The sequence below is a fragment of the Aethalodelphis obliquidens genome, unplaced genomic scaffold (assembly GCF_003676395.1).
Source record: "Aethalodelphis obliquidens isolate GAN/ISIS:26980383/991018 unplaced genomic scaffold, ASM367639v1 scaffold7, whole genome shotgun sequence".
Taxonomy (NCBI): domain Eukaryota; kingdom Metazoa; phylum Chordata; class Mammalia; order Artiodactyla; family Delphinidae; genus Aethalodelphis; species Aethalodelphis obliquidens.
In genome coordinates, this window is record NW_020837951.1 from 21,121,525 (window position 1) to 21,148,887 (window position 27,363).

Genomic DNA, 27,363 nt, shown 5'->3' on the forward strand with positions numbered 1-27,363 from the left:
CTAGGCAGCCAGGCTTCAGAGTTGTAGTGCGTGGGCTCAGAAGCTGTGGCTCGCGGGCTCTAGAGCGCAGGCTCAGTAGTTGTGGTGCACGGGCTTAGTTGCTCCGCAGCATGTGGGATCTTCCAGGACCAGGGATCGAACCCGTGTCCCCTGCACTAGCAGGTGGATTTTTTTTTAATTAATTAATTAATTTTTTGGCTGCATTGGGTCTTCATTGCTGTGCGCAGGCATTCTCTAGTTGCGGCGAGCACGGGTTACTCTTTGTTGCGGTGTGCGGGCTTCTCATTGCAGTGGCTTCTTTTTGTTGTGGAGTACAGGTTCTAGGCACACGGGCTGCAGTAGTTGTGGCACGCGGTCTCAGTAGTTGTGGCTCACAGGCTCTAGAGCACAGGCTCAGTAGTTGTGGCACACAGGCTTAGTTGCTCCACGGCATGTGGGATCTTCCTGGACCAGGGCTCGAACCTGTGTCCCCTGCATTGGCAGGCAGATTCTTAACCACTGCGCCCCCACGGAAGTCCTGATTACCACTTTTGATAAACCCACATTACATTTTCTAAAACATTTCTCAATCCTCAAGTCATTTCCTGATGTTCATGTCATGAGTATCCAGTCTAAAAAACTTTAATCACATCAAAATTATCCTGACACCATAAATAAATATAACTGGGTGGGTGGAATATTTATTCCTGTGGCTTCGTCATCTATAATAGAAACGGACACAAATGATTTAAGTTTTTCATGCATCATGCCCTTCTAACCCTTAATTCAGCAGGAATAGTATTCCTGGTTAGGTTTATATTTTTAAACACTTATTTAAATGAGTGTTTACATTCAATCAAAATTCTTTCACAAAGTTACCAGCTGTAAAATATTTTGATGCCCAGATAATTTCTTCTTGTAACACATAACTGCATCACACAGCAGCATTGCTTATTTTATTTGAAAGTAAACACAAACCTATTGAAATATTAGTCCTCTTTCTAGTTCATTAAGTTTTTCACCATAATCTTTTCAATATGCTTGCCACAGATCTTACTATGGTTTGATTCTCTATGGTTTCCATTCAGGAGGAATATAGGTTACACACTGAATTTATAGAAATATGCCCCACATCTACAAAGAAGCAAGCTCTCAACCATTTTACTTGCACATATGGCCCTCTTGGCATATGTCTCATTTTCCCACTTCAGATAGAGACATGGGTATGAAAATATTTTACTTTCTCCTTTAATAGAAGAAGGAAAAGTGCAAGCACAATGATAAGTGGCAACTTTTTAGCCTGCCCTCAGCATCCAGAGACAATGGTGCCCAGTCCCCATCTGATAACGCAGTTGATACTCTGCCACTGGGCTATGGTAGCTAACTGTTGCCACGTGGGAACGCTGTCTCTATGTGGCCAATGTTTCAAGAAAGCCAGAAATCGGGATTTTTGTGTAAATCTGATTTTTTTCATGTAGGCAGCTAATGAAATTATGAATATAGGTAACTAATAAAAACAAAATGTTTAACACTGTCAGAGCCAAGTTTTGCTGATCCAAAAACACACATCCAAGGGCAAAGTTCAAAATTAAAGACAAATTTTACATTTAACCCTTATTACCAATCTTATGACATACTTCTCTATTATCCCCATTTTACAAATGAGAAAACAGACTGCAAGAGCTTAAGTTACTTGTACAAGCTCATGAAGATAGTGAGTCATGAAGGGTGGGGGTGAAATTTGAATCCTCAAAGGAGTCTGCCTCCAAAGCCCAAGTTCCTAACCACCTGTTCTATGCAAACGTATAAGGCAGATACACACAAGTACATATAAGGCAGATAAGAAAGTTCTGTGCTGATCTGCCCTTATATCCACATGAAAAATGGTAGAACCCGAAGGTAAATAAACAGATAAACAAATGGACAAACAAACAAGAGTGGACTAGGTCTGACCAATCCAGAACACAACAGGACTACATTTGCTCTCATTCTATATTTGATATTTTCCCTGACACTGCCTAAGATAGCATTAGCCTTTTTCAATTACATTAAAATGGGATTCATAATGAGCTTCTTGTTATTTACATAACTAAAACTCCAGTGTTTTTCAGAGGAAGAGACTACTGCAGGTTTGCCAGAAGACTTGGTATGCATATATATATATTTACTCATGCAAATGTTTGAAAATGTTTGAGCTATACTTTAGTCTTTATTAGAATCACAGAGAAAAGGCACTCTGAATAAAACTATTTAAAATACTACCTACTGACTTGGAGCACTTTTAGGCCTTTATAAGGGTTGACTAGATTTTAAACTGTATTCCTAACCTATTCAAATCTGTTTACAACTAGTTCTCTGACAAAACACTGCAACACTCTCTCCCACAGGTCTTTAACTTACGTAAGATAGGTGCCTCTGGTGTTGATGTTCATCATCAAATCCACTTTCTTTGTAGGTGTTTCCAATGTGTTGGTCAAGCTAATAGCACTGGCATTATTCACCAGAATATCAATTCCTGTATTCAAATAATCAACTTCTTAGTAATGTAATTTAGACTTTATAACAAAAAGAAATAAAAAACATTCACTCTATATAGTTGAAGCCCGAGTTCACAAATACTTCTTTTAGATAATATGACTGACGAATACACCAATGCAAGACTCAGTAGGTATGTCAAAACAGCACCCAAATGATTTTCACAGGCACATGGAGACCATAACCAGGGCTCCACAGGAAACTGCAAGGAAGCTTAGTCCTTAGTGGTTTGTAGCTCCCGTCCTTATCTGTTCTCTTACTTCCTGGTCTTCCCTCCTTGTCTCCAAGAACCTTAGGTCAATTTCCTTAAAGTTTCCACCCCCCCCCACCCAATCATCTTTCCAAGGCCTGTCTCCCTTCCAAGCACACCGGTCTCCCGCCTCTTAAAGGCCCTTACTTAAATGGAAGAGCTCCTTTCTGGTCTTGGGAACTGGGAAAAGAGAAATGACCTAGAGTTTAAATTCCAGGCAAATCATGAAAATAGATCAGGTTTGTTTTGGTAACTTATACACAAAATAAATTTAGAATAATGATTATTTCTGCATATTCTATACAGTCCTTATCCATATGTAACATTTATGGTTACAAGCTTAAATAATGTTAAATGAAAATGGTAAAATACAAAAGCATCTCAAACACATTTCTGCATTTCTACATGGCCTTCATAATTCTTCTCCTTTAAATTGAAGTACAGCTGATTTACAATGTTGTGTTAATTTCTGCTGTACAGCAAAGTGACTCAGTTATAGATATATATACATTCTTTTTTATATTCTTTTCCATTATAGTTTATTTCAGGATACTGAATATAGTTCCCTGTGCGATACAGTTGGACCTTGTTGTTTATGCATTCTATTCAATATATGTAATAGCTTGCATCTACTAATCCCAAACTCCCCATCTATCCCTCCCCCATCCCCCTCCCCCTTGGCAACCACAGGTCTGTTCTCTATGTCTGTGAGTCTGTTTCTGTTTCGTAGATAAGTTCATTTGTGTCATATTTTAGACTCCACATATAAGTAATATCATATGGTATTTGTCTCTTTCTGACTTATTTCACTTAGTATGATCATCTCTAGCTGCATCCATTCTTTCTAAAGAGCATTTAATATTCTATCAAATAGATATATGACAATTTCTACTGCTGGGGTTAGACTGTTGCCTTAAACGTCTTTTATTATCTTAACTTTGCTTTGTCCCTCTCTCACAATATGTGGAAAATGGTTTAAATAAGGTTATTATACTTACAACATATTAGTCGTAAGCTCCCTTTCTTCATTTATAGTAACATTATAAAATTTTGATCACGTCCTCATTCCTCAATTTCCATATTCTTTAGCACAGAGTTAGCGCTACTAATGTTTTCTTAAAACGTGTCCTTAGAATAACTTTGGATTCAACTAGATTACATTTTATATCTTCGTTATAACAAAACTCAAACTCAAGTAAATCACCTGTATATATTGGACAAGGTTCACGTCCTGTGACTACCAGCTTTCCAGAATAAACAAAATGATGATGGTTTGCCTTCATAAGTGGCAAAGACCAGTGAGAGGAATTTTTAAATCCACGACATGCTTCTCAATTCACAAAACTAGATATTGCTCAATCTCATCACTAAGACATAATCACTGAGGGGCTACTCTGTATAAGGCATGCTGCTAGGGCCTAAGAGACAAGGAAGATAATATTCACTAAAGAAAAAGCCAGGTGGGAGCAAAGCAAATTGAGTGTGGGTCTGGGTGAGATGCTGGTCTGGGTGTGCAAACCACCTGTGTAGAATTACCCTAATTAAGGCGATGAAGCTAATGAGGGTTGATCCAATCAATGGATTCCTTGGGCAAATCCAACCTTTATTGACTTCATCTCTCACTATGTGATAATAAGTGACAGCTATGTTAGCAGAGCAAACATCTGGGCCCAAAAGCAAAAGAAAGTAGATGAGTAATGAAGATATACTGACTGGGAAAACTCTATTTGACTTGCCAGTGATAAAGAGAAAAAAAACTGGGTCCAATTAAGAGATATCTTAAAATTTCTGAACTCAGATGGGCCAAATTAAAATGGATCGGGGAACGATGGTGGGAAATGATAAAGAAAAGGCATATATGTATGCCTGCTGCAGAAGAAAAAGGTGGCAGGAAAGATTACATCTGTGGTTTATGAAACAGCATAATTTACTCAAGGCCTGAAACACTCTGAAGATGAGGGAAGGCAAGGTGATAGGGAGTACCATGTGGCAGAGGCCCCCCAGGGCACAGGTCAGAAAGCACCATCCACTGTGCAGGACTTTGTTAGGGATAATTCCCCAGCAGAGAGAAATATCAGGGCAAAGGTAGAGTGTTCCCTAAAAGGCAGACTTCAAAGGCCTACAAAACTCCAAACCAGACCATATCAGTAGCAACCATAGTATGGAACTAAAACCAAACGAGCAAAATATAAAGACTTGGGAGATCTGTGGAAAAAAAACACAGAGGAAAAAAAGAGCAGGCTATGAATCATCTCATAAATGTGGCAGCCATCCTGATTAGGAGACAGCAGAAGCTGAGATGCTGAACAGAGCTCACTGAAGAATTAAGATTCTGCATTGTTATGCCAGAAAAGCAGAAGTTAATGGGCAAATGGAAAGCAAAACACTTTAAATACATCAAAGTGGATCCTAAGGAGGAGGGAAGGAAATGTTAGGATAGATTCCAAAATAAAGGTAACTCCACCACCAATTTGTAAATTTAGCAAGAAGATAGAAAGGTTTCAGGGCTTCCCTGGTGGCGCAGTGGTTAAGAATCCACCTGCCAAGGCAGGGGACACGGGTTTGAACCCTGGTCCAGGAAGATCCCACATGCCGTGGAGCAACTAAGCCCATGCGCCACAACTACTGAGCCTGCACTCTAGAGCCCGCGAGCCACAGCTACTGAGACCGCATGCCACAACTACTAAAGCCCGCGTGCCTAGAGCCGATGCTCCACAACAAGAGAAACCACGGCAATGAGAAGCCCAGGCACTACAACAAAGAGTAGCCCCTGCTCGCTGCAAATAAAGAAAGTCCACACACAGCTAAGACCCAACGCAGACAAAAATAAAATTAATTAATTTTTTAAAAAAAGAAGTGTTTCAGATGCCCATCTCAACAACAGGTAGCAAAATACATTGGGAGATTTTTTTCCCCAAAGATATGAAAAGCATACCTTCTTAATTGAAGATTTCTAGCAACTGAGCTAAGTTCTAGGACATGAAGCCCAAATCAATAATATGGATCCACTGACTTCTAAAGAAACAAAAACCAAGATTTGCTTTTGTCCTTACCGTTTTCTCTGTCTACTCCTGGAAAAGGACATCACGTGATAGACAAAGTTGAATTAATCCAACATTGAAGATGCTGAAGGAATGATACCAGGTTCAATGGAAGACAATCTAAGCTACAGTGGCTAAAAAAATGCAGACCATCCATGCACCTGAGTGAACCTCCTTGGCTGGGACAAAATAGAGTTAGAAAATTGGAGAGGAGATATTTCTGGGTCTTAATTCTTCCAAGAAAAAGATTTCAGTGTGGCTCTTTAAATTCTGTGGCAACAGTAGGAGAAGAAATCAATTTGTGAGACCTCAGTTTATTCTGGAGGATCCCAACTCTGGAAAGTGGAGCTGCTTCACATTTTGACACTCAGGAACAAATTTTTGGACTATGATGTCATTAGTACGTAATGTGTAACTCTTTCTGGTGAACCAGATTAGACAATGCAGCTAGAATTCAAGACGGGAAGTTAAAAGGTGGGTGAAAACTATTATATATAAGATGGATAAACAACAAGGTCCTACTGTATAGCACAGGGAACTATAGTCAATATCCTGTGATAAACCACAATGGAAAAGAATATTAAAAAAAGAATGTATACATGTGAATAACTCAGTCACTTTGCTGGACAGCAGAGATTGGCACAACTTTGTAAATCAACTATACTTCAATTAAGAAAAATAAAATTTAAAAAATACAAATGAAAATAAAAGGGGAGACTTCCCTGTTGGCAGTGGTTAAGAATCCACCTGCCAATGCAGGGGACACGGGTTCGAACCCTGGCCCAGGAAGACCCCACATGCCGTGAAGCAGCTAAGCTTGTGCACCACAACTACCGAGCCTGTGCTCTAGAGCCCGTGAGCCATAACTACTGAATCCCGTATGCTGTAGGGCGCAACTACTGAGTCCATGTGCTGCAACTACTGAAGCCCACGTGCCTAGAGCCTGTGCTCCGCAACAAGAGAAACCACTGCAATGAGAAGCCCATGCACCACAACAAAGAGTAGTGCCCCCGCTCGCCGCAACTAGAGAAAGCCTGCGTGCAGCAACGAACACCCAACACAGCCAAAAAATAAAAATTTTTTTTACAAGTTTAAAATAATTAAATTAAAAAAAATAATAAATGGGGGGGTGAATTGGGGGCCTATATAGTATGGTCTTGAGTATCTTTAACTAATGTCCATCTTGACTCATTTCAGAGGTTTCTTGGGACAATACCAGACAACAGCTGAACTGCTGATGTTCTCTAACAGAACTACAGGACAGAAATAAAGATCGAGAAAGGGCTCAGACAAAGCTGGTAGCAGCTCTCCCCAGTATTCTGATGATTTCATTCTCCAAGAAGGATAACTTGCCCTCAGTTGATAAACCCAATGGATCAACAGAAAGAACTAAAACTGGATGAATACAGAGAAAGGAAAAGCTCCAGTCTTCCACCCTCACCCACCTTATCCCTTAATTCCTCCCTAAAAATGAACGGCTAAACTAATTAGGTTAAGTCCTAATTGGCACTATTTGCTCAGTTTCACTAGTAGGTGAAGTCATTTTAGATAAAAGGTTCTGCACATGAATGTGGCATCCTTCCTTCCTCTTTCATATTTGCAGCCCGATCAGTAAGAAAAAAAAAAAAATACCCAGTAATTTTGCATTCTCTCTCCTCTTCTCTCATGGGCATTCACATTACTTTGGGAAAGGCTGCCAATCAGGAGTAAGATTTTGGATTTAAAGAAGAGGCCCCATTTGAGCCAAAGCTTTGTGCTCCAGTCCTGAATAACACAGCACTCCACACTGGGAGTTATAAGCACGAGCCTTGCTAACAATAAAGCATTAACCTTGTTTCCCATTGGGCAATATCCTTTGTATGTACATACAGTCTCTGGAATATTATACGGAGAGAGTGGGAATAGGGCAGGATCTGGACATGGCTACGTGCCTTGCTATAATGCCATTGAAGTCTCAGTTCAACTCCCAACACTTGCCTTCTAGCAGCTTATGAACCAATTGGGGACAAAAAAGAAATACTAAGATCTAAAGTCATACAAGATGAGGATCAAAGGAATGTTTTTGGAATTCAGAGAAAGAAAAATGTACACTTCTGATTAGTTGGCATAGTCAGGAAACTGGCTTCGTGAAGGAGATGAGATTAAAGCACAAAAAGGTAGGATTTCAAAAGACAAAGAAGGGAACATTTCAGGAAGGATCAGAGGTGGAGGAGTGGGCACTGGAGGAGCCTCAGGAATAGGAACAGCAAAAGCTGAGAGACAAAAAAAATTAAAGGTAAGGAAATGGATGTAAACAATTTTGGCTGAAGTAGGGAGTTTACATAGGTGTGTAGAAGAAAGATGAAACCAAAACAAGTCTGTTAACACCAGAATGTGAAAGATCTTCAATGCCAATAGGTTATCTGCACTTTATTCAATAAATATTAAAAAGTCATCAAATGATGGTTACATGAACTGGGGAAAGACAAGTGGATGGGATCTGGGGAACCACTTGGCTAGATGTATGTTATTGTCAAGGTGTTAACTTTATTTTGGATGGTAAATTTGTTATACTATCCAAAATGATTTTTAGGGGAATCGGGAAGATGGCGGAAGAGTAAGACGCGGAGATCACCTTCCTCCCCACAGATACACCAGAAATACATCCACACGTGGAACAACTCCTACAGAACACCTACTGAATGCTGGCAGAAGACCTCAGACCTCCCAAAAGGCAAGAAATTCCCCACGTACCTGGGTAGGGCAAAAGAAAAAAGAATAAACAGAGACAAAAGAATAGGGACGGGACCTGCACCAGTGGGAGGGAGCTGTGAAGGAGGAAAAGTTTCCACACACTAGGAAGCCCCTTCGCGGGCGGAGACTGCGGGTGGCAGGGGGGAAAGCTTCGGAGCCGCGGAGGAGAGCACAGCAACAGGGGTGCGGAGGGCAAAGTGGAGAGATTCCCGCACAGAGGATCAGGGCCGACCGGCACTCACCAGCCCGAGAGGTTTGTCTGCTCTCCGGGCGGGGCGGGCGGGGCGGGCGGGGCTGGGAGCTGAGGTTCGGGCTTCGGGTAGGAGCACAAGGAGAGGACTGGAGTTGGCGGCGTGAACACAGCCTGCAGGGGGTTAGTGCGCCACGGCTAGCCGGGACGGAGTCCGGGAAAAGTCTGGACCTGCCGAAGAGGCAAGAGACTTTTTCTTCCCTCTTTGTTTCCTGGTGCGCGAGGAGAGGGGATTAAGAGCGCTGCTTAAAGGAGTTCCAGAGATGGAGGCGAGCCGCGGCTAACAGCACAGACCCCAGAGACGGGCATAAGACGCTAAGGCTTTTGCTGCCGCCACCAAGAAGCCTGTGTGCGAGCACAGGTCACTATCCACACCTCCCTTCCGGGGAGCCTGTGCAGCCCGCCACTGCCAGGGTCCCGGGGTCCAGGGACAACTTCCCCGGGAGAACGCATGGCGCGCCTCAGGCTGGTGCAACATCGTGCTGGCCTCTGCCGCCGCAGGCTCCCCCCGCATTTGCACCCCTCCCTCCCCCCAAACTGAGTTAGCCAGAGCCCCCAAAGCAGCTGCTCCTTTAACCCCGTCCTGTCTGAGCGAAGAACAGATGCCCTCCGGCGACCTACACGCAGAGGCGGGGCCAAATCCAAAGCTGAGCCCCGGGAGCTGTGCAAACAAAGAAGAGAAAGGGAAATCTCTCCCAGAGCCTCAGAAGCAGCGGATTAAAGCTCCACAATCAACTTGATGTACCCTGCATCTGTGGAATACATGAATAGACAACGAATCATCCCAAATTGAGGAGGTGGACGTTGAGAGCAAGATTTATTTTTCCCCTTTTCCTCTCTTTGTGAGTGTGTATGTGTATGCTTCTGTGTGAGATTTTGTCTGTATAGCTTTGCTTTCACCATTTGTCCTAGGGTTCTATCCATCCGTTTTGGGTTTTTTTTCTTTTTTCTTTAAAAAAATTTTTTTCTCTTAATAATTATTTTTTATTTTAATAACTTTATTTTATGTTACTTTATTTTATTTTATTCTCTTCCTTCCTCCCTTGTTCCCATTCTCTTTCTTTCTTCTTCCTCCCTCCCTCCCTCTCTCTCTCTCTCTCTCTCTCTCTTTCTTTCTTTCTTCTGCTTCTCCCTTTTATTCTGAGCCGTGTGGATCAAAGGCTCTTGGTGCTGCAGCCAGGAGTCAGTGCTGTGCCTCTGAGGTGGGAGAGCCAACTTCAGGACACTGGTCCACAAGACACCTCCCATCTCCACATAATATCAAATGGCAAAAAACTCCCAGAGATCTCCATCTCAACACCAGCACCCAGCTTCACTCAACAAACAGCAAGCTACAGTGCTGGATACCCTATGCCAAACAACGAGCAAGAGAGGAACACAACCCCACCCATTAGCAGAGAGGCTGCCTAAAATTATAGTAAACCACAGACACCCCAAAACACACCACCAGACGTGGACCTGCCCACCAGAAAGACAAGATCCAGCCTCATCCACCAGAACACAGGCACTAGCCCCCTCCAACAGGAAGCCTACACAACCCACTGAACTAACTATAGCCACTGGGGACAGACACCAAAAACAACAGGAACTACGAACCTGCAGCCTGCAAAAAGGAGAGCCCAAACACAGTAAGATAAGCAAAATGAGAAGACAGAAAAACACACAGCAGATGAAGGAGCAAGATAAAAACCCACCAGACCTAACAAATGAAGAGGAAATAGGCAGTCTACCTGAAAAAGAATTCAGAATAATGATAGTAAAGATGATCCAAAATCCTGGAAATAGAATAGACAAAATGCAAGAAACATTTAACAAGGATCTAGAAGAACTAAAGATGAAACAAGCAACAATGAACAACACAATAAATGAAATTAAAAATACTCTAGATGGGATCAATAGCAGAATAACTGAGGCAGAAGAACGGATAAGTGACCTGGAAGATAAAATAGTGGAAATAACTACTGCAGAGCAGAATAAAGTAAAAGAATGAAAAGAACTGAGGACAGTCTCAGAGACCTCTGGGACAACAATAAACGCACCAACATTTGAATTATAGGGGTTCCAGAAGAAGAAGAGAAAAGGAAAGGGACTGAGAAAATATTTGAAGAGATTATAGTTGAAAACTTCCCTAATATGGGAAAGGAAATAGTTAATCAAGTCCCAGAAGCACAGACAGTCCCATACAGGTTAAATCAATGGAGAAACATGCCAGGACACATATTAATCAAACTGTCAACAAGTAAATACAAAGAAAACATACTAAAAGCAGCAAGGGAAAAACGACAAATAACACACAAGGGAATCCCCATAAGGTTAACAGCTGATCTTTCAGCAGAAACTCTGCAAGCCAGAAGGGACTGGCAGGACATATTTAAAGTGATGAAGGAGAAAAACCTACAACCAAGATTACTCTACCCAGCAAGGTTCTCGTTCAGATTTGATGGAGAAATTAAAACCTTTACAGACAAGCAAAAGCTGAGAGAGTTCAGCACCACCAAACCAGCTTTACAACAAATGCTAAAGGAACTTCTCTAGGCAAGAAACACAAGAGAAGGAAAAGACCTACAATAACAAATCCAAAACAATTAAGAAAATGGGAATAGGAACATACATATCGATAAATTACCTTAAATGTTAATGGATTAAATGCTCCCATCAAAAGACACAGATTGGCTGAATGGATACAAAAACAAGACCCATATATATGCTGTCTACAAGAGACCCACTTCAGACCTAGAGACACATACAGACTGAAAGTAAGAGGATGGAAAAAGATATTCCATGTAAATGGAAACCAAAAGAAAGCTGGAGTAGCAATTCTCATATCAGACAAAATAGACTTTAAAATAAAGACTATTAGAAGAGACAAAGAAGGACACTACATAATGATCAAGGGATTGATCCAAGAAGAAGATATAACAACTGTAAATATTTATGCACCCAACATAGGAACACCTCAATACAGAAGGCAAATACTAACAGCCATAAAAGGGGAAATCGACAGTAACATATTCATAGTAGGGGACTTTAACACCCCACTTTCACCAATGGACAGATCATCCAAAATGAAAATAAATAAGGAAACACAAGCTTTAAATGATACAAAAACAAGATGGACTTAATTGATATTTATAGGACATTCCATTCAAAAACAACAGAATACACATTTTTCTCAAGTGCTCATGGAACATTCTCCAGGATAGATCATATCTTGGGTCACAAATCAAGCCTTGGTAAATTTAAGAAAATTTAAACTGTATCAATATCTTTTCCAATCACAACGCTATGAGACTAGATATCAATTACAGGAAAAGATCTGTAAAAAATACAAACACATGGAGGCTAAACAATACACTACTTAATAACGAAGTGATCACTGAAGAAATCAAAGAGGAAATCAAAAAATATCTAGAAACAAATGACAATGGAGACACGATGACCCAAAACCTATGGGATGCAGCAAAAGCAGTTCTAAGAGGGAAGTTTATAGCAATACAATCCTACTTTAAGAAACAGGAAACATCTCAAATAAACAACCTAACCTTGCACCTAAAGCAATTAGAGAAAGAAGAACAAAAAAACCCCAAAGTTAGCAGAAGGAAAGAAATCATAAAGATCAGATCAGAAATAAATGAAAAAGAAATGAAGGAAACGATAGCACAGATCAATAAAACTAAAAGCTGGTTCTTTGAGAGGATAAACAAAATTGATAAACCATTAGCCAGACTCATCAAGACAAAAAGGGAGAAGGCTCTAATCAATAGAATTAAAAATGAAAAAGGAGAAGTAACAACTGACACTGCAGAAATACAAAAGATCATGAGAGATTACTACAAGCAACTCTATGCCAATAAAATGGACAACCTGGAAGATATGGACAAATTTTTAGAAATGCACAACCTGCCAAGACTGAATCAGGAAGAAATAGAAAATATGAACAGACCAATCACAAGCACTGAAATTGAGACTGGGATTAAAAATCTTCCAACAAACAAAAGCCCAGGACCAGATGGCTTCACAGGCGAATTCTATCAAACATTTAGAGAAGAGCTAACACCTATCCTTCTCAAACTCTTCCAAAATATAGCAGACGGAGGAACACTCCCAAACTCATTCTACGAGGCCACCATCACCCTGATACCAAAACCCGACAAGGATGTCACAAAGAAAGAAAACTACAGGCCAATATCACTGATGAACATAGATGCAAAAATCCTCAACAAAATACTAGCAAACAGAATCCAACAGCACATTAAAAGGATCATACACCATGATCAAGCGGGGTTTATTCCAGGAATGCAAGGATTCTTCAATATACGCAAATCAATCAACATGATACACCATATTAACAAATTGAAGGAGAAAAACCATATGATCATCTCAACAGATGCAGAGAAAGCTTTTGACAAAATTCAGCACCCTTTTATTATAAAAACCCTGCAGAAGGTAGGCATAGAGGGAACTTCCCTCAACATAATAAAGGCCATATATGACAAACCCATAGCCAACATTGTCCTCAATGGTGAAAAACTGAAAGCATTTCCACTAAGATCAGGAACAAGACAAGGTTGCCCACTCTCACCACTCTTATTCAACATAGTTTTGGAAGTTTTAGCCACAGAAATCAGAGAAGAAAAGGAAATAAAAGGAATCCAAATCAGAAAAGAAGAAATAAAGCTGTCACTTTTTGCAGATGACATGATACCATATATAGAGAATCCCAAATATGCTACCAGAAAACTACTAGAGCTAATCAATGAATTTGGTAAAGTAGCAGGATACAAAATTAATGCACAGAAATCTCTGGCATTCCTATACACTAAGGATGAAAAATCTGAAAGTGAAATCAAGAAAACACTCGCATTTACCATTGCAACAAAAAGAATAAAATATCTAGGAATAAACCTACCTAAGGAGACAAAAGACCTGTATGCAGAAAATTATAAGACACTGACGAAAGAAATTAAAGATGATACAGATAGATGGAGAGATATGCCATGTTATTGTATTGGAAGAATCAACATTGTGAAAATGACTCTACTACCCAAAGCAATGTACAGATTCAATGCAATCCCTATCAAACTACCACTGGCATTTTTCACAGAACTAGAACAAAAAATTTCACAATTTGTATGGAAACACAAAAGACCCTGAATAGCCAAAGCAATCTTGAGAACGAAAAATGGAGCTGGAAGAAGCAGGCTCCCTGACTTCAGACTATACTACAAAGCTACAGTAATCAAGACAGTATGGTACTGGCACAAAAAACAGAAAGATAGATCAATGGAACAGGATAGAAAGCCCAGAGATAAACCCACGCACTTATGGTCACCTTATGTTTGATAAAGGAGGCAGGAATGTACAGTGGAGAAAGGACAGCCTCTTCAATACGTGGTGCTGGGAAAACAGGACAAGTACGTGTAAAAGTATGAGATTAGACCACTCCCTAACACCATACACAAAAATAAGCTCAAAATGGATTAAAGACCTAAATGCAAGGCCAGAAACTATCAAACTCTTAGAGGAAAACATAGGCAGAACACTGTATGACATAAATCACAGCAAGATCCTTTTTGACCCACCTCCTAGAGAAATGGAAATAAAAGCAAAAATAAACAAATGGGACCTAATGAAACTTCAAAGCTTTTGCACAGCAAAGGAAACCATAAGCAAGACCAAAAGACAACCCTCAGAATGGGAGAAAATATTTGCAAATGAAGCAACTGACAAAGGATTAATTTCCAAAATTTACAAGCAGCTCATGCAGCTCAATAACAAAAAAACAAACAACCCAATCCAAAAATGGGCAGAAGACCTAGACATTTCTCCAAAGAAGATATACAGATTGCCAACAAACACATGAAAGAATGCTCAACATCATTAATCATTAAAGAAATGCAAATCAAAACTACAATGAGATATCATCTCACACCAGTCAGAATGGCCATCATCAAAATATCTAGAAACAATAAATGCTGGAGAAGGTGTGGAGAAAAGGGAACACTCTTGCACTGTTGGTGGGAATGTAAATTGACAAAGCCACTATGGAGAACAGTATGGAGGTTCCTTAAAAAACTACAAGTAGAACTACCATATGACCCAGCAATCCCACTACTGGGCATATACCCTGAGAAAACCATAATTCAAAAAGAGTCATGTACCAAAATGTTCATTGCAGCACTATTTACAATAGCCCGGAGATGGAAACAACCTAAGAGCCCATCATCGGATGAATGGATAAAGAAGATGTGGCACATATATACAATGGAATATTACTCAGCCATAAAAAGAAACGAAATTGAGCTGTTTGTAATGAGGTGGATGGACCTAGAGTCTGTCATACAGAGTGAAGTAAGTCAGAAAGAGAGAGACAAATACCGTATGCTAACACATATATATGGAATTTAAGAAAAAAAAAATGTCATGAAGGACCTAGGGGTAAGACAGGAATAAAGACACAGACCTACTGCAGAATGGACTTGAGGATATGGGGAGGGGTAAGGGTGAGCTGTGACAAAGCGAGAGAGAGGCATGGACATATATACACTAACAAACGTAAGGTAGATAGCTAGTGGGAAGCTGCCGCATAGCACAGGGATATCAGCTCAGTGCTCTGTGACCGCCTAGAGGGGTGGGATAGAGAGGGTGGGAGGGAGGGAGACGCAAGAGGGAAGAGATATGGGAACATATGTATATGTATAACTGATTCACTTTGTTATAAAGCAGAAACTAACACACCATTGTAAAGCAATTATACTCCAATAAAGATGTAAAAAAAAAAAATGAGAAAAAAATGATTTTTAATAATTATTCAATTAGTCATCAGATGATTTTAAGCTGTGCTTCTATATGAATAAATACCCACTTCTGGTTATACTCAAAAAGACTCAGTAAAAAATAATCAAAAGAAAATTAAATATAAAATTATAGTTACACCTATACTTTACCAATATTCAATAATTATTTCAGAATGAAGGCTGTACCTCCAAATTTCTCAACTGCTTTCTCCACTGCACTGCTGATTTGTTGTTCATCTCTCACATCAACAACACATGGCAAGGCCTTTCCTCCAGCTGCTTTGACTACAAAGGATAAACAAAGAAACATTAAAGCATTCAAATATTAAACCTTTCATCAATATCAAACCTCTGACACAAGAGTCAAAAGAAAAAAGTACCCCATTTTCAGAAAATCAATATAAATAACTATGTCTTATAACTACTAGCAACTCTGCCCTACAGTAGGACAGACTGATGAATCCAGCTGCAGACAAGCTAGGCCAACTCTATTAAAAAACCAAAAAGGAAGGTAATTTTTTAAAATGCTATTAAAATGGGGAAGGTAATTTAAAAGACCTTTATTATGGAAAATTTCAAAAAATCTACAAAAATATAAAGAATAGTATAATGAACTATCATGAATCCATCTCCTATCTTCAATGATTGATAATGTTTTGCCAGTTATTTAATTTGTTTATCTACCCCCAATTCCATTTTGTTTTTTGCTGGTGTATTTCAAAACTAACCTCAGGCATCATTTCACTCATAATTTCTTCATATGTATTCCCCTAGCATAACCACAATACTATTAACGTAACTAACAAAACTAGCAATATCAACTGAAGCTGAAATTTAAGTCATTACTCCTGGCACAGTGCCTTGAATATAAGCACTCAATAGCTATTTGTGAACTGCAAATATTAAAATAATGACTTGTGAATTATGCAGAGAACAAGTAACATGGAGTACTTTTTCAAAGTGTTCACACCATCCACCTCTCAAATTCTTTCCTCTACTTCCACTCCTGTACTCTCTGCTCCCATCCAAGAACCACTGCCCTCATGAGACATGATATTTAACGGGAGTCTCTCCCATCACTTAAAACTGCTGGGGAGAAAAATGGTTCCCAAACACTGCTGTAAGGTGACAAAATATTTCTTTAACCTGATAAAATTATTTTTAGGGTAGACTTCAGAAAGATATAATTAAACTTTCCAGCAAATTCTCTATGTATTGAAACTCACTTTCTTCAGCAGCAGTATAGATTGTGCCTGCAAGTTTGGGGTGTGCCTGGGCAGTCTTTGCAGCAATGACTATATTTGCTCCATCCTTTGCTGCTTTCAAAGCAATAGCTTTGCCAATGCCACGGCTCGCGCCTGTGATGAAGACAGTACATCCTGCTAGCTTCCTACAACAGAACAAATGTGACCTTATTAGAAAGCTCAATGTTTTTATTTACTTACCAGTTTCAGGAATTCATGCACATAGTCACAAAACATGTTTCCTCCTCTATCAAACTTTCTATAAACCCTCCTCCCTCCCCATCTGATAGCTAATAACTCTACTTTACTCCCATTGTACAATGATTTACAAATTATTACAACTGCAGCGGCCAGATTTGCCATGACTTGGCAAACAAAATCTGCTCAAATGAGAAGTAAATCTTAAAGAGAAATGAGGAATTAATAAACTACATAAACGTATTTTTCTGACGGAAAAAGTGTTAAAGCTTATTCTTGAAAAAATTTTTAAAAGAGCTTATTTTTGAGTGGTGGGATTATGAATAAATTGTATCATATTCTTTATATTCTTCAGGATTTTTCAAATTTTCTTCAATGAATACATACCACTTAAAAGGAATTATGTAAGAGCTAATAATTTTTTAACAGATGCTCATCATTGCTTATAATAGCCAGAGTGGAAACAACATAAATGTCCATCAACTGATGAATGGAAAAATAAAATGTGATATATACATAATACAATGGGATATATTCAGAAATAAAAAGGAATGAAGTACTGATCTATGCTACATGGTTGAACCTTGAAAACATTATGCTAGTTGAAAGAGTCACAAAGGACCTCAAATTGTATGATTCCATTTATATGAAATGTCCAGAACAGGCAAACCTATAGAGACACAAGAATTAATGTTTGCCTAGGACTGGGGTGGGGGATTTGGGGGTTGACAGCTGAGGGGTATGGGGTTTCTTTTGGGGATGATGAAAATATTTTAAAATTGATTGTGGTAATAGTTGCACAACTCTGTGAATATACTAAAAATATATAGTATACCACTTAATTGTATACTTTAAATGGGTAAATTGTGTGGTGTGTGAATTACATCTCAGTAATGCTGTTAAACAAACAAACGTAGAAAGATGGCAAAGAACTCAGGGTATTGTTCAAAAGATTCTGTGATCCAAATGTACTGAGGAAAGTTCTCTGTGTCCATTAAGTTTTCTGTATCTACCCACCTTAACTTTTAACCTTCTAATTATTCAGTTGTTAGATGAGAAGAAAACCTGTATAAAGTCAGATAACAGTGAGGGAAAGCTACTTTCTTGTTTACTTTCTAAAGGCAAATAAAAAGCTTGTTTAAGGAGAAGGATGGAGAGGACAGCAAAAGTGACAATGACAAAGAGAAAAAGGGACAGTAACCAAAGACAGGGGTAACAGATAAGTAGGCTTGTTAACAAAAGAACATAAAGCTCTTGCCAAGATCTGGAGAAATACACTCTAGAAGCAAATTAAGAGGTAAAAGTGGGAGGATTTCAAAATAAGGAATAAATGGTTTAGCAAGAAAGAAGGGGAGTGGAGAAGTGAGGAAGAGACAGAGGTGTTAACTATTTTTAGTGAAATAGCAAACACAAAAAGCATATAAACTAATGTGTACAGTTTAAAGAACAAAATAAGATAAATACCAAGAAATAGAAATAGAATATTACCAATGCCCCAGAAGCCACCTGTCTATTCCTCTCTAACTATCCTTCTTCTTCCTCCCGACCCACAAAGTGACAACTACTTTATTTTTATTTATTATACAGCAGGTTCATATTAGTTATCTATTTTATACATATTAGTGTATCTATGTCAATCCCAATCTCCCAATTCATCCCACCACCATCACCCCCACTCCACTTTCCCCCTTTGTCTATATGTTTGTTCTCTACATCTGTGTCTCTATTTATGCCTTGCAAACCGGTTCATCTGTAACATTTTTCTAGATTCCACATATATGCGTTAATATACGGTAATTGTTTTTCTCTTTCGGACTTACTTCACTCTGTATGACAGTCTCTAGGTCCAGCCATGTCTCTACAAATGACCCAATTTTATTCCTTTTTATGGCTGAGTAATATTCCATTGTATATATGTACCACATCTTCTTTATCCATTCATCTGTTGATGGGCATTTAGGTTGCCCCCATGACCTGGCAAATTGTAGCGCTGCAAAGAATATTGGGGCACATGTGTCTTTTTTTTTTTTAATGAGCTAACTTTTAAAAATAAATTTACTTATCTACTTATTTCTGGCTGTGTTGGGTCTTTGTTGCTGTGCATGGGCTTTCTTTAGTTGTGGCGAGTGGGGCTAATCTTCACTGTGGTGCGCGGGCTTCTCACTGCAGTGGCTTCTCTTGTTGCAGAGCATGGGCTCTAGGCACACGGGCTCAGTACTTGTCGCTCGCGGGCTTGGTTGCTCCGTGGCATGTGGGATCTTCCCAGACCAGGGATTGAACCCATGTCCCCTGCATTGGCAGGCGGATTCTTAACCACTGCGCCACCAGGGAAGTCCTACAAGTGTCTGGTGTTAGGGAGTGTTCTAATTTCATTCTTTTACATGTACCTGTCCAGTTTTCCCAGCACCACGTATTGAAGAGGCTGTCCTTTCTCCACTGTATATTCCTGCCTCCTTAATCGAACATAAGGTGACCATAAGTGCGTGGGTTTATCTCTGGGCTTTCTATCCTGTTCCATTGATCTATATTTGTTTTTGAGCCAGTACCATACTGCCTTGATTACTGTAGCTTTGTAGTATAGTCTGAAGTAAGGGAGCCTGATGCCTCCAGCTCCGTTTTTCTTTCTCAAGATTACTTTGGCTATTCGGGATCTTTTGTGTTTCCATACAAATTGTAACATTTTTTGTTCTAGTTCTGTGAAAAATGTCATTGGTAGCTTGATAGGGATCGCATTGAATCTGTAGATTGCTTTGGGTAGTATAGTCATTTTTACAATATTGATTCTTCCAATCCAAGAACATGGCATATCTCTACATCTGTTTGTGTCATCTTTGCTTTCTTTCATCAGTGTCTTATAGTTTTCTGAGTACAGGTCTTTGGCCTCCTTAGGTAGATTTATTCCTAGGTATTTTATTCTTTTTGTTGCAGTGGTGAATGGGATTGTTTCCTTAATTTCTCTTCTGATCTTTAGTTGTTAGTGTATAGGAATGCACGAGATTTCTGCACATTAATTTTGTATCCTGCAACCTTACCAAATTCATTGATTAGCTCTAGTAGTTTTCTGGTGGCACCTTTAGGGTTCTCTATGTATAGTATCGTGTCATCTGCAAACAGTGACAGTTTTACTTCTTTTCCAACTTGGATTCCTTTTCTTTTTTGTCTCTGATTGCTGTGGCTAGGACTTCCAAAACTATGTTGAATAATAGTGGTGAGAGTGGACCTCCTTGTCTTGTTCCTGATCATAGAGGAAATGCTTTCAGTTTTTCACCATTGAGAATGATGTTTGCTCTGGGTTTGTCATATATGGCCTTTATCATGTTGAAGTAGGTTCCCTCTATGCCCACTTTCTGGAGAGTTTTTATCATAAATGGGTGTTGAATTTTGTCAAAAGCTTTTTCTGCATTTATTGAGATGATCATGTGGTTTTTATTCTTCAATTTGTTAATATGGTGTATCACATTGATTGATTTGCATATATTGAAGAATCCTTGCATCCCTAGGGTAAATCCCACTTGATCATGGCGTATGATCCTTTTAATGTGCTGTTGGATTCTGTTTGCTAGTATTTTGTTGAGGATTTTTGCATCTATATTCATGAGTGATATTGGTCTCAAATTTTCTTTTTTTGTAGTATCTTTGTCTGGTTTTGGTATCAGCATGATGGTGGCTTCGTAGAATGAGTTTGGGAGTGTTCTGCAATTTTTTGGAAGAGTTTGAGAAGGATGGGTGTTAGCTCTTCTCTAAATGTTTGATATAATTCACCTGTGAAGCCATCTGGTCCTGGACTTTTGTTGGAAGATTTTTAATCAGCTTCAATTTTATTACTTGTGATTGGTCTGTTCATATTTTCTATTTCTTCCTGGTTCAGTCTTGGAAGGTTATACCTTTCTAAGAATTTGTCCATTTCTTCCAGGTCATCCATTTTATTGACATAGAGCTGCTTGTACTAGTCTCTTAGGATGCTTTGTATTTCTGAGGTGTCTGTTGTAACTTCTCCTTTTTCAATTCTAATTTTATTGATTTTAGTCCTCTCCCTCTTTTTCTTGAAGAGTTTGGCTAAAGGTTTATCAATTTCGTTTATCTTCTCAAAGAACCTTCTTTTACTTGTATTGGTCTTTGCTATTGTTTTCTGTTTCATTTATTTCTCCTCTGATATTTATGATTTCTTTCCTTCTACTAACTTTGGGTTTTGTTTGTTCTTCTTTCTCTAGTTCCTTTAGGTGTAAGGTTAGATTGTTTGAGATTTTTCTTGTTTCTTGAGGTAGGTTTGTATTGCTATAAACTTCCCTCTGAGAACTGCTTTTGCTGCATTCCATAGGTTTTCCATCATTGTGTTTTCATTGTCATTTGTCTCTAGGTAATTTTGATTTCCTCTTTGATTTCTTCAGTGATCTCTTGATTATTGAGTAAGGTATTGTTTAGCCTCCATGTGTGTGTTTTCTACGTTTTTTTCCTTGCAATTGATTTCTAATCTCATAGCGTTGTGGTCGGAAAAGATGCTGGTTATGATTTCAATTTTATTAAATTTACCAAGGCTTGATTTGTGACCCAAGATGTGATCTATGCTGGAGAGTGTTCCATGAGCACTTGAAAAGAAACTGTAATTTGCTGTTTTCAGATGGAATGTCCTATAAATATCAGTTAAATCTATCTGGTCTCTTGTGTCAATTAAAGCTTGTGTTTCCTTATTAATTTTCTGTCTGGATGATCTGTCCATTGGTGTGAGGTGTTAAAGTCCCCCAGTATTATTGTTACTGTCAATTTCCTCTTGTATAGTTGTTAGCAGTTGCCTTATGTATTGAGGTGCTCCTATGTTGGGTGCATATATATTTCTAATTGTTATATCTTCTTCTTGGATTGATACCTTGATCATTATGTAGTGTCCTTCCTTGTCCCTTGTAACATTCTTTATTTTAAAGTCTATTTTATCTGATATGAGTATTGCTACTCTGGCTTTCTTTTGATTTCCATTTGCATGGAATATCTTTTTCCATCCCCTCACTTTCAGTCTGTATGTATCCCTAGGTCTGAAGTGGGTCTCTTTTAGACAGCATATATATGGATCTTGTTTTCGTATCCATTCAGCAAGCCTGTGTCTTTTGGTTGAAGCATTTAATCCATTCACATTTAAGGTAACTATCAATATGTATGTTTCTATTACCATTTTCTTAATTGTTTGGGGTTAGTTTTTGTAGGTCCTTTTCTTCTGTTTTTTCCACTTAGAGAAGTTCCTTTAGCATCTGTTGTGAGCTGGTTTGGTGGTGCTGTGCTGAAGTCTCTTAGCTTTTGCTTGTCTGCAAAGCTTTGATTTCTTGGTCGAATCTGAATGAGATCCTTGCCAGACAGAGTAATCATGGTTGTCAGTTCTTCCCTTTCATCACTTTAAATATCGTGCCACTCCCTTCTGGCTTGTAGAGTTTCTGCTGAGAAATCAGCTGTTAACCTTATGGGAGTTCCCTTGTATGTCATTTGTCGTTTTTCCCTTGTTGCTTTTAATAATGTTTGTCTTTTTTATCAATTTGTTTACTATGTGTCTCAGTGTGTTTCTCCTTGGGTTTATCCTGCCTGGGACTCTCCACGCTTCCTGGACTTGGGTGGCTATTTTCTTTCCCATGTTAGGGAAGTTTTTGACTATAATCTCTTCAAATATTTTCTCGGGTCCTTTCTCTCTCTCTTCTCCTTCTGGGACCCCTATAATGCGAATGTTGGTGCATTTAATGTTGTCCTAGAGGTCTCTTAGGCGGTCTTCATTTATTTTCGTTCTTTTTTCTTTATTCTTTATTTATTTGTTCTGCGGCAGTGAATTCTACCATTCTGTCTTTCAGGTCACTTATCTGTTCTTCTGCCTCAGTTACTCTGCTATTGATTCCTTCTAGTGTATTTTTAATTTCAGTTATTGTATTGTTCATCTGTTTGTTCTTTAATTCTTCTAGGTGTTTGTTCTTTAACTCTTCTAGGTCTTTGTTAAACATTTCTTGCATCTTCTCAATCTTTGCCTCCATTATTTTTCCAAGGTCCTGGATCATCTTCAGTATCATTATTCTGAATGGTTGCCTATCTCCACTTCATTTAGTTTTTTTGGTGGGGGGGGGGTGGGGTTATCTTGTTCCTTCATCTGGTACCTAGTCCTCTGCCTTTTCATCTTTTCTTTCTGTGAATGTGGTTTTTTTCCCCACAGGCTGCAGGATTGTAGTTCTTCTTGCTTATGCTGTTTGCCCTCTGGCGGATGAGGCTACCTAAGAGGGTTGTGCAAGCTTCCTGATGCAAGGAACTGGTGGTGGGTAGAGCTGGGTATTGCCCTGGCAGAGCTCAGTAAAACTTGTCTGCTGATGGGTGCAGTTGAGTTCCCTCCCTACTGGTTGTTTGGCCTGAGGCGACCTAGCACCAGAGCCCACAGGCTCCTTGGTGGGGCTAATGGCGCACTCCCGGAGGGCTCACGCCAGGGTGTACTTCCCAGAACTTCTACTGCTAGTGTCCTTGTCCCTGCAGTGAGTCACAGCTTTCCCCTGCCTCTGCAGGAGACCCTCCAACACTAGCAGGTAGGTCTGGTTCAGTCTCCTATGGGGTCATTGCTCCTACTGCCGGGTCCTGGTGTGCACACTACTTTGTGTGTGCCCTCCAAGAGTGGAGTCTCTGTTCCCCCCAGTCCTCTCGAAGTCCTGCAATCAAATCCCACTAGCCTTCAAAGTCTGATTCTCTGGGAATTCCTCCTCTCGTTGCCAGACCCCCAGGTTGGGAAGCCTGACGTGGGGCTCAGAACCTTCACTCAAGTGGGTGGACTTCTGGGGTATAATCATTCTCCAGTTTGTGAGTCACCCACCCAGCAGTTATGGGATTTGATTTTATTGTGATTGCACCCTTCCTACCGTCTCATTGCGGCTCCTCCTTTGTCTTTGGATGTGGAGTATCTTTTTTGTTGATTTCCAGTGTCTTCCTGTCGATGATTATTCAGCAGGTAGTTGTGATTCCAGTGCTCTCCCAAGAGGGAGTGAGCGCATGTCCTTCTACTCCACCGTCTTGAACCAATCTCCTCTCACAACTACTTTAAATATTATTACTCATTCCCTTGTTTTTTTACTATTCCTAACACTTACATATCTATGTCTAAGCCCAGGACTAAACCCAACCCTCCATCTGCTTTGTGCATAGTCCTAGAGTGAAGAATCATTTTCACAGATGAACATTTATGATCAATTTGATGATAGGGAACACCAATTTTGAACCCCAATTAAGCAAAACATTATCTCCCTGTTATGGCTTGAACTGTATTCACCAAAATACAATTGTACCTCCCTGTCACAGATTGAATTATATCTACCAAAATGTTAGGATATGTTGAAGTCTTAACCTCCAGTACCCCCGAATGAGACCTTATTTGGAAACAGGGTTGCTGCAGATGTGATTAGTTATAATGAGGTCATACTGGAGTAGGGTGGATCCTTAATCCAATATGACTGCTGTCTCTTTAAGAGGAGGAAAGACTATGTAAAGACAGACACACAAGGAGGATACCACATGATGACAGAGGCAGAGACGGGAACAAAGCAGCTACAAGCTAAGAACACAAGGACTGCCAGCTATCACCAGAAGCTAGGAAGAGGTAAGGAAGAATTCTACCCAGAATATCAGAGCATGGCCCTGCTAACACCTGGACTTCATACTTCCAGCCTCCAGAACTTTAAGAAAATAAATTTGTTTAAAGCCACTCAATTGGTGGTATTTTGTTACGGCAGCCCTAGGAAACCAACACACTCTTCCTTCTCCCCAGAAAAGAATTTCATTCTTGTCATTAGTAGATATGTATTACAAAAAAAGTACTTATTTTGAATTTCACCAATTAAAAAATACCGTGGAAATTGGTTTTCTCTCATTATACATACATCTCTTATATGTGATGTTATAGATACATCTCTTACACCTACATAATATCTCCAATTTTGCCTCTTGCCCAGGAAATCTAAAATATTTACTATCTGGACCTTTACAGATAAAGTTTGCCTAACCATGATCTGAACAATAAACTGTTTAATTTTTGCCTAATGTTGAACTTTATATAATAGATTCATACAGTATATGTTACTCTATGACTTGCTTCTTTCACAAAACATGGTTTGGAGACTTACCCATATTTTGGTGCAAATAGTTACACTTATTTTAATTAATATACAATATTTCACATATGAACATACTATAACGTACTTATTCATTCTACTGTTTATGGACTTTGGGGATCGTTTCCAGGTTTTTTTTTTTCTATTATGAACAATGGTGCTAAAAATAATCTTGTACACTTTTTCCAGTCACATGTGCATGAGTTTCTCTAGGGCATACACCTACGGGTGAAACTGCCGGATTACAGGACACAGTTGTAGATTAAACATGACCACAAATCCTTTGGCATCCCTTCCATCAAGAGAAGGAGTATATTTTCCCCTTCCCCTTGAGTCTGGGTTCACCTTATGACTTTTTTGAGCAATAGAATATGATGAAATGATATTCTGGAATTTCCAAGACCATGCTATAAAATGGCTGGTAGTTTCCATTTTCTCCTGGAAGCCAAATGCTATGCTGTAAAGAAGAGAGACAGATTATCAACTGATGAGAGGCCATGGGAGAGAGGCCCTGGAGGGTAAGAGGTCATTTAGGATGTTTCAGCCCCAGTCAAGAATCCAGCTAAAAGGAGCCATATGAATGACTTCAACTTATACTATATAGAGCAGAAGAACCCAGTCAACCCAGAGAAGTGTGAATAATAATAAAGCATTGTCATTTCAAACCATTAAGTTTTAGGGTGGTTTGTTAAAGCAATAGGTAACTGAAACACGTGCTGAAGTTCAACTTTCCCAAATAATGCCAAACCTCCTTCAAAGTGGTTAATACTCCTACCAGCAGCAATATATGAGTACGAGTTCCTGCAGCTCCACACCTCCCCAACACTTGATGTCAGACATTTAAAATTTTTGACAATCTGGTACGTATGAAATAGTATCTCAGTATGGTTTTAATTTACATTTCCCTTATTACTAATAAGGGTGAATACATTTTCATGTTAATAGTCACTATGTTCCTTCTTCTGAGTAATTCCTAGTAATTTATTTTGCTCATCTTTCTACATGGTTGACTTTTTTCCTAATGACTCGCAAAAGCCTACAAGCTTTTAAAGATTTAAAATCTTTTCATTTGTGGCTTCCTTTTCACAATTATAGTATATTTTGATGAGCAGAAATTATTTTCATATAGCAGAATTTATGAATCTTTTCTTTTACAGCCAATGCTTTTGGGGTTAAGAAATCCATCTGTAACCAAAATTGTATTAATTTTCTTCCAAAAATTTTATGGTTTATCTTTTAAATTTTTATCTTTAATCTACATAGAATGAATTTTTGTATAGGAATTGAGGTAGGCCTCCAACTACATTTTCCCCCATATGGCTAACCAACTGTCCCAGTCTGAAAAGTCCATCATTCCCACAGATCTTTAATGTCAGCTTTGTCATAGACTGAGTCTCCCTAAATATACAGATCTGTATCTAGCCTCTCTATTCTGCTCCATTTGGCTACATGGATTGCACTGTCTTAAATATAACAGCTTTCTTGGATATACTTGGACCATTATCTTTCCACATATATTTTAGAACCAGCTTATTTAATTGCACAAGCAAAATCAGTTGGGATTTTGATAGAAACTGTACTGATTCTAGAATTCAATGTGGGAAGAACTGACATCTTTATGACACTGAGTGCTCCAATCCATTAACATGGTATTGCTTTCTATTTCACACCTGAAACTACACAGTGTCTCTCTGTAATCAAATGTAATGTTAATTTTGGCCATCCAACCACGGTGTTATCAGATTTTTCCACTGTGTAATTACTATTCTTTCCCTTGCAACTAACAACGCAAAGATGCTTAAAGACCATTTTTAAATTTTTATTATGATGTTTTCAAATATATTCAAAAATAGAGAAAATACTAAAATAAGCTCCCATTTTTATTTAACAATTCAACAATTATCAAAATTTGAAAGTGATAATCAGAAAGCCAATCTCAGAAGTCATATAATCTCACCTATAAATGCTTCAGTATGCATTTCTAACTTTTATATAACAATATCATTATCACAACTAAAAAAATTGACAATAATTCCTCAATATCAACTAGTACCTATCCATATGCAAAGTTTAACAACTATCTCAAAAATGTCTTTTTACAGTTGGTTTGATCAAATCAGGATCCTGTCAGGACTTCACATTGCATTAATTTGTTACAGATATACCTCGAGATATTGTAAGTTCAGTTCCAAACCACTACAATAAAGTGAATATTGAAATAAAGC

General features: G+C 38.9%; 1 protein-coding gene across 6 annotated transcripts in view; it reads right to left on the reverse strand.

Annotated features, from left to right (window-relative positions):
- HSDL2 (hydroxysteroid dehydrogenase like 2) overlaps positions 1-27,363 on the reverse strand; it is a 103,108-nt gene that overhangs the window by 51,450 nt on the left and 24,295 nt on the right. For 5 of the 6 annotated variants that reach the window (XM_027105195.1, XM_027105194.1, XM_027105196.1 and 2 more), the window contains exons 2-4: positions 16,812-16,975; positions 15,772-15,870; positions 2,380-2,494 (exon numbers count right to left, since the gene is read on the reverse strand). In XM_027105195.1, coding sequence (XP_026960996.1) covers positions 2,380-2,494; positions 15,772-15,870; positions 16,812-16,975 — 378 coding nt within the window. The remainder of the gene's footprint in view (positions 1-2,379; positions 2,495-15,771; positions 15,871-16,811; positions 16,976-27,363) is intronic. The other variant, XM_027105199.1, reaches the window with a different exon arrangement.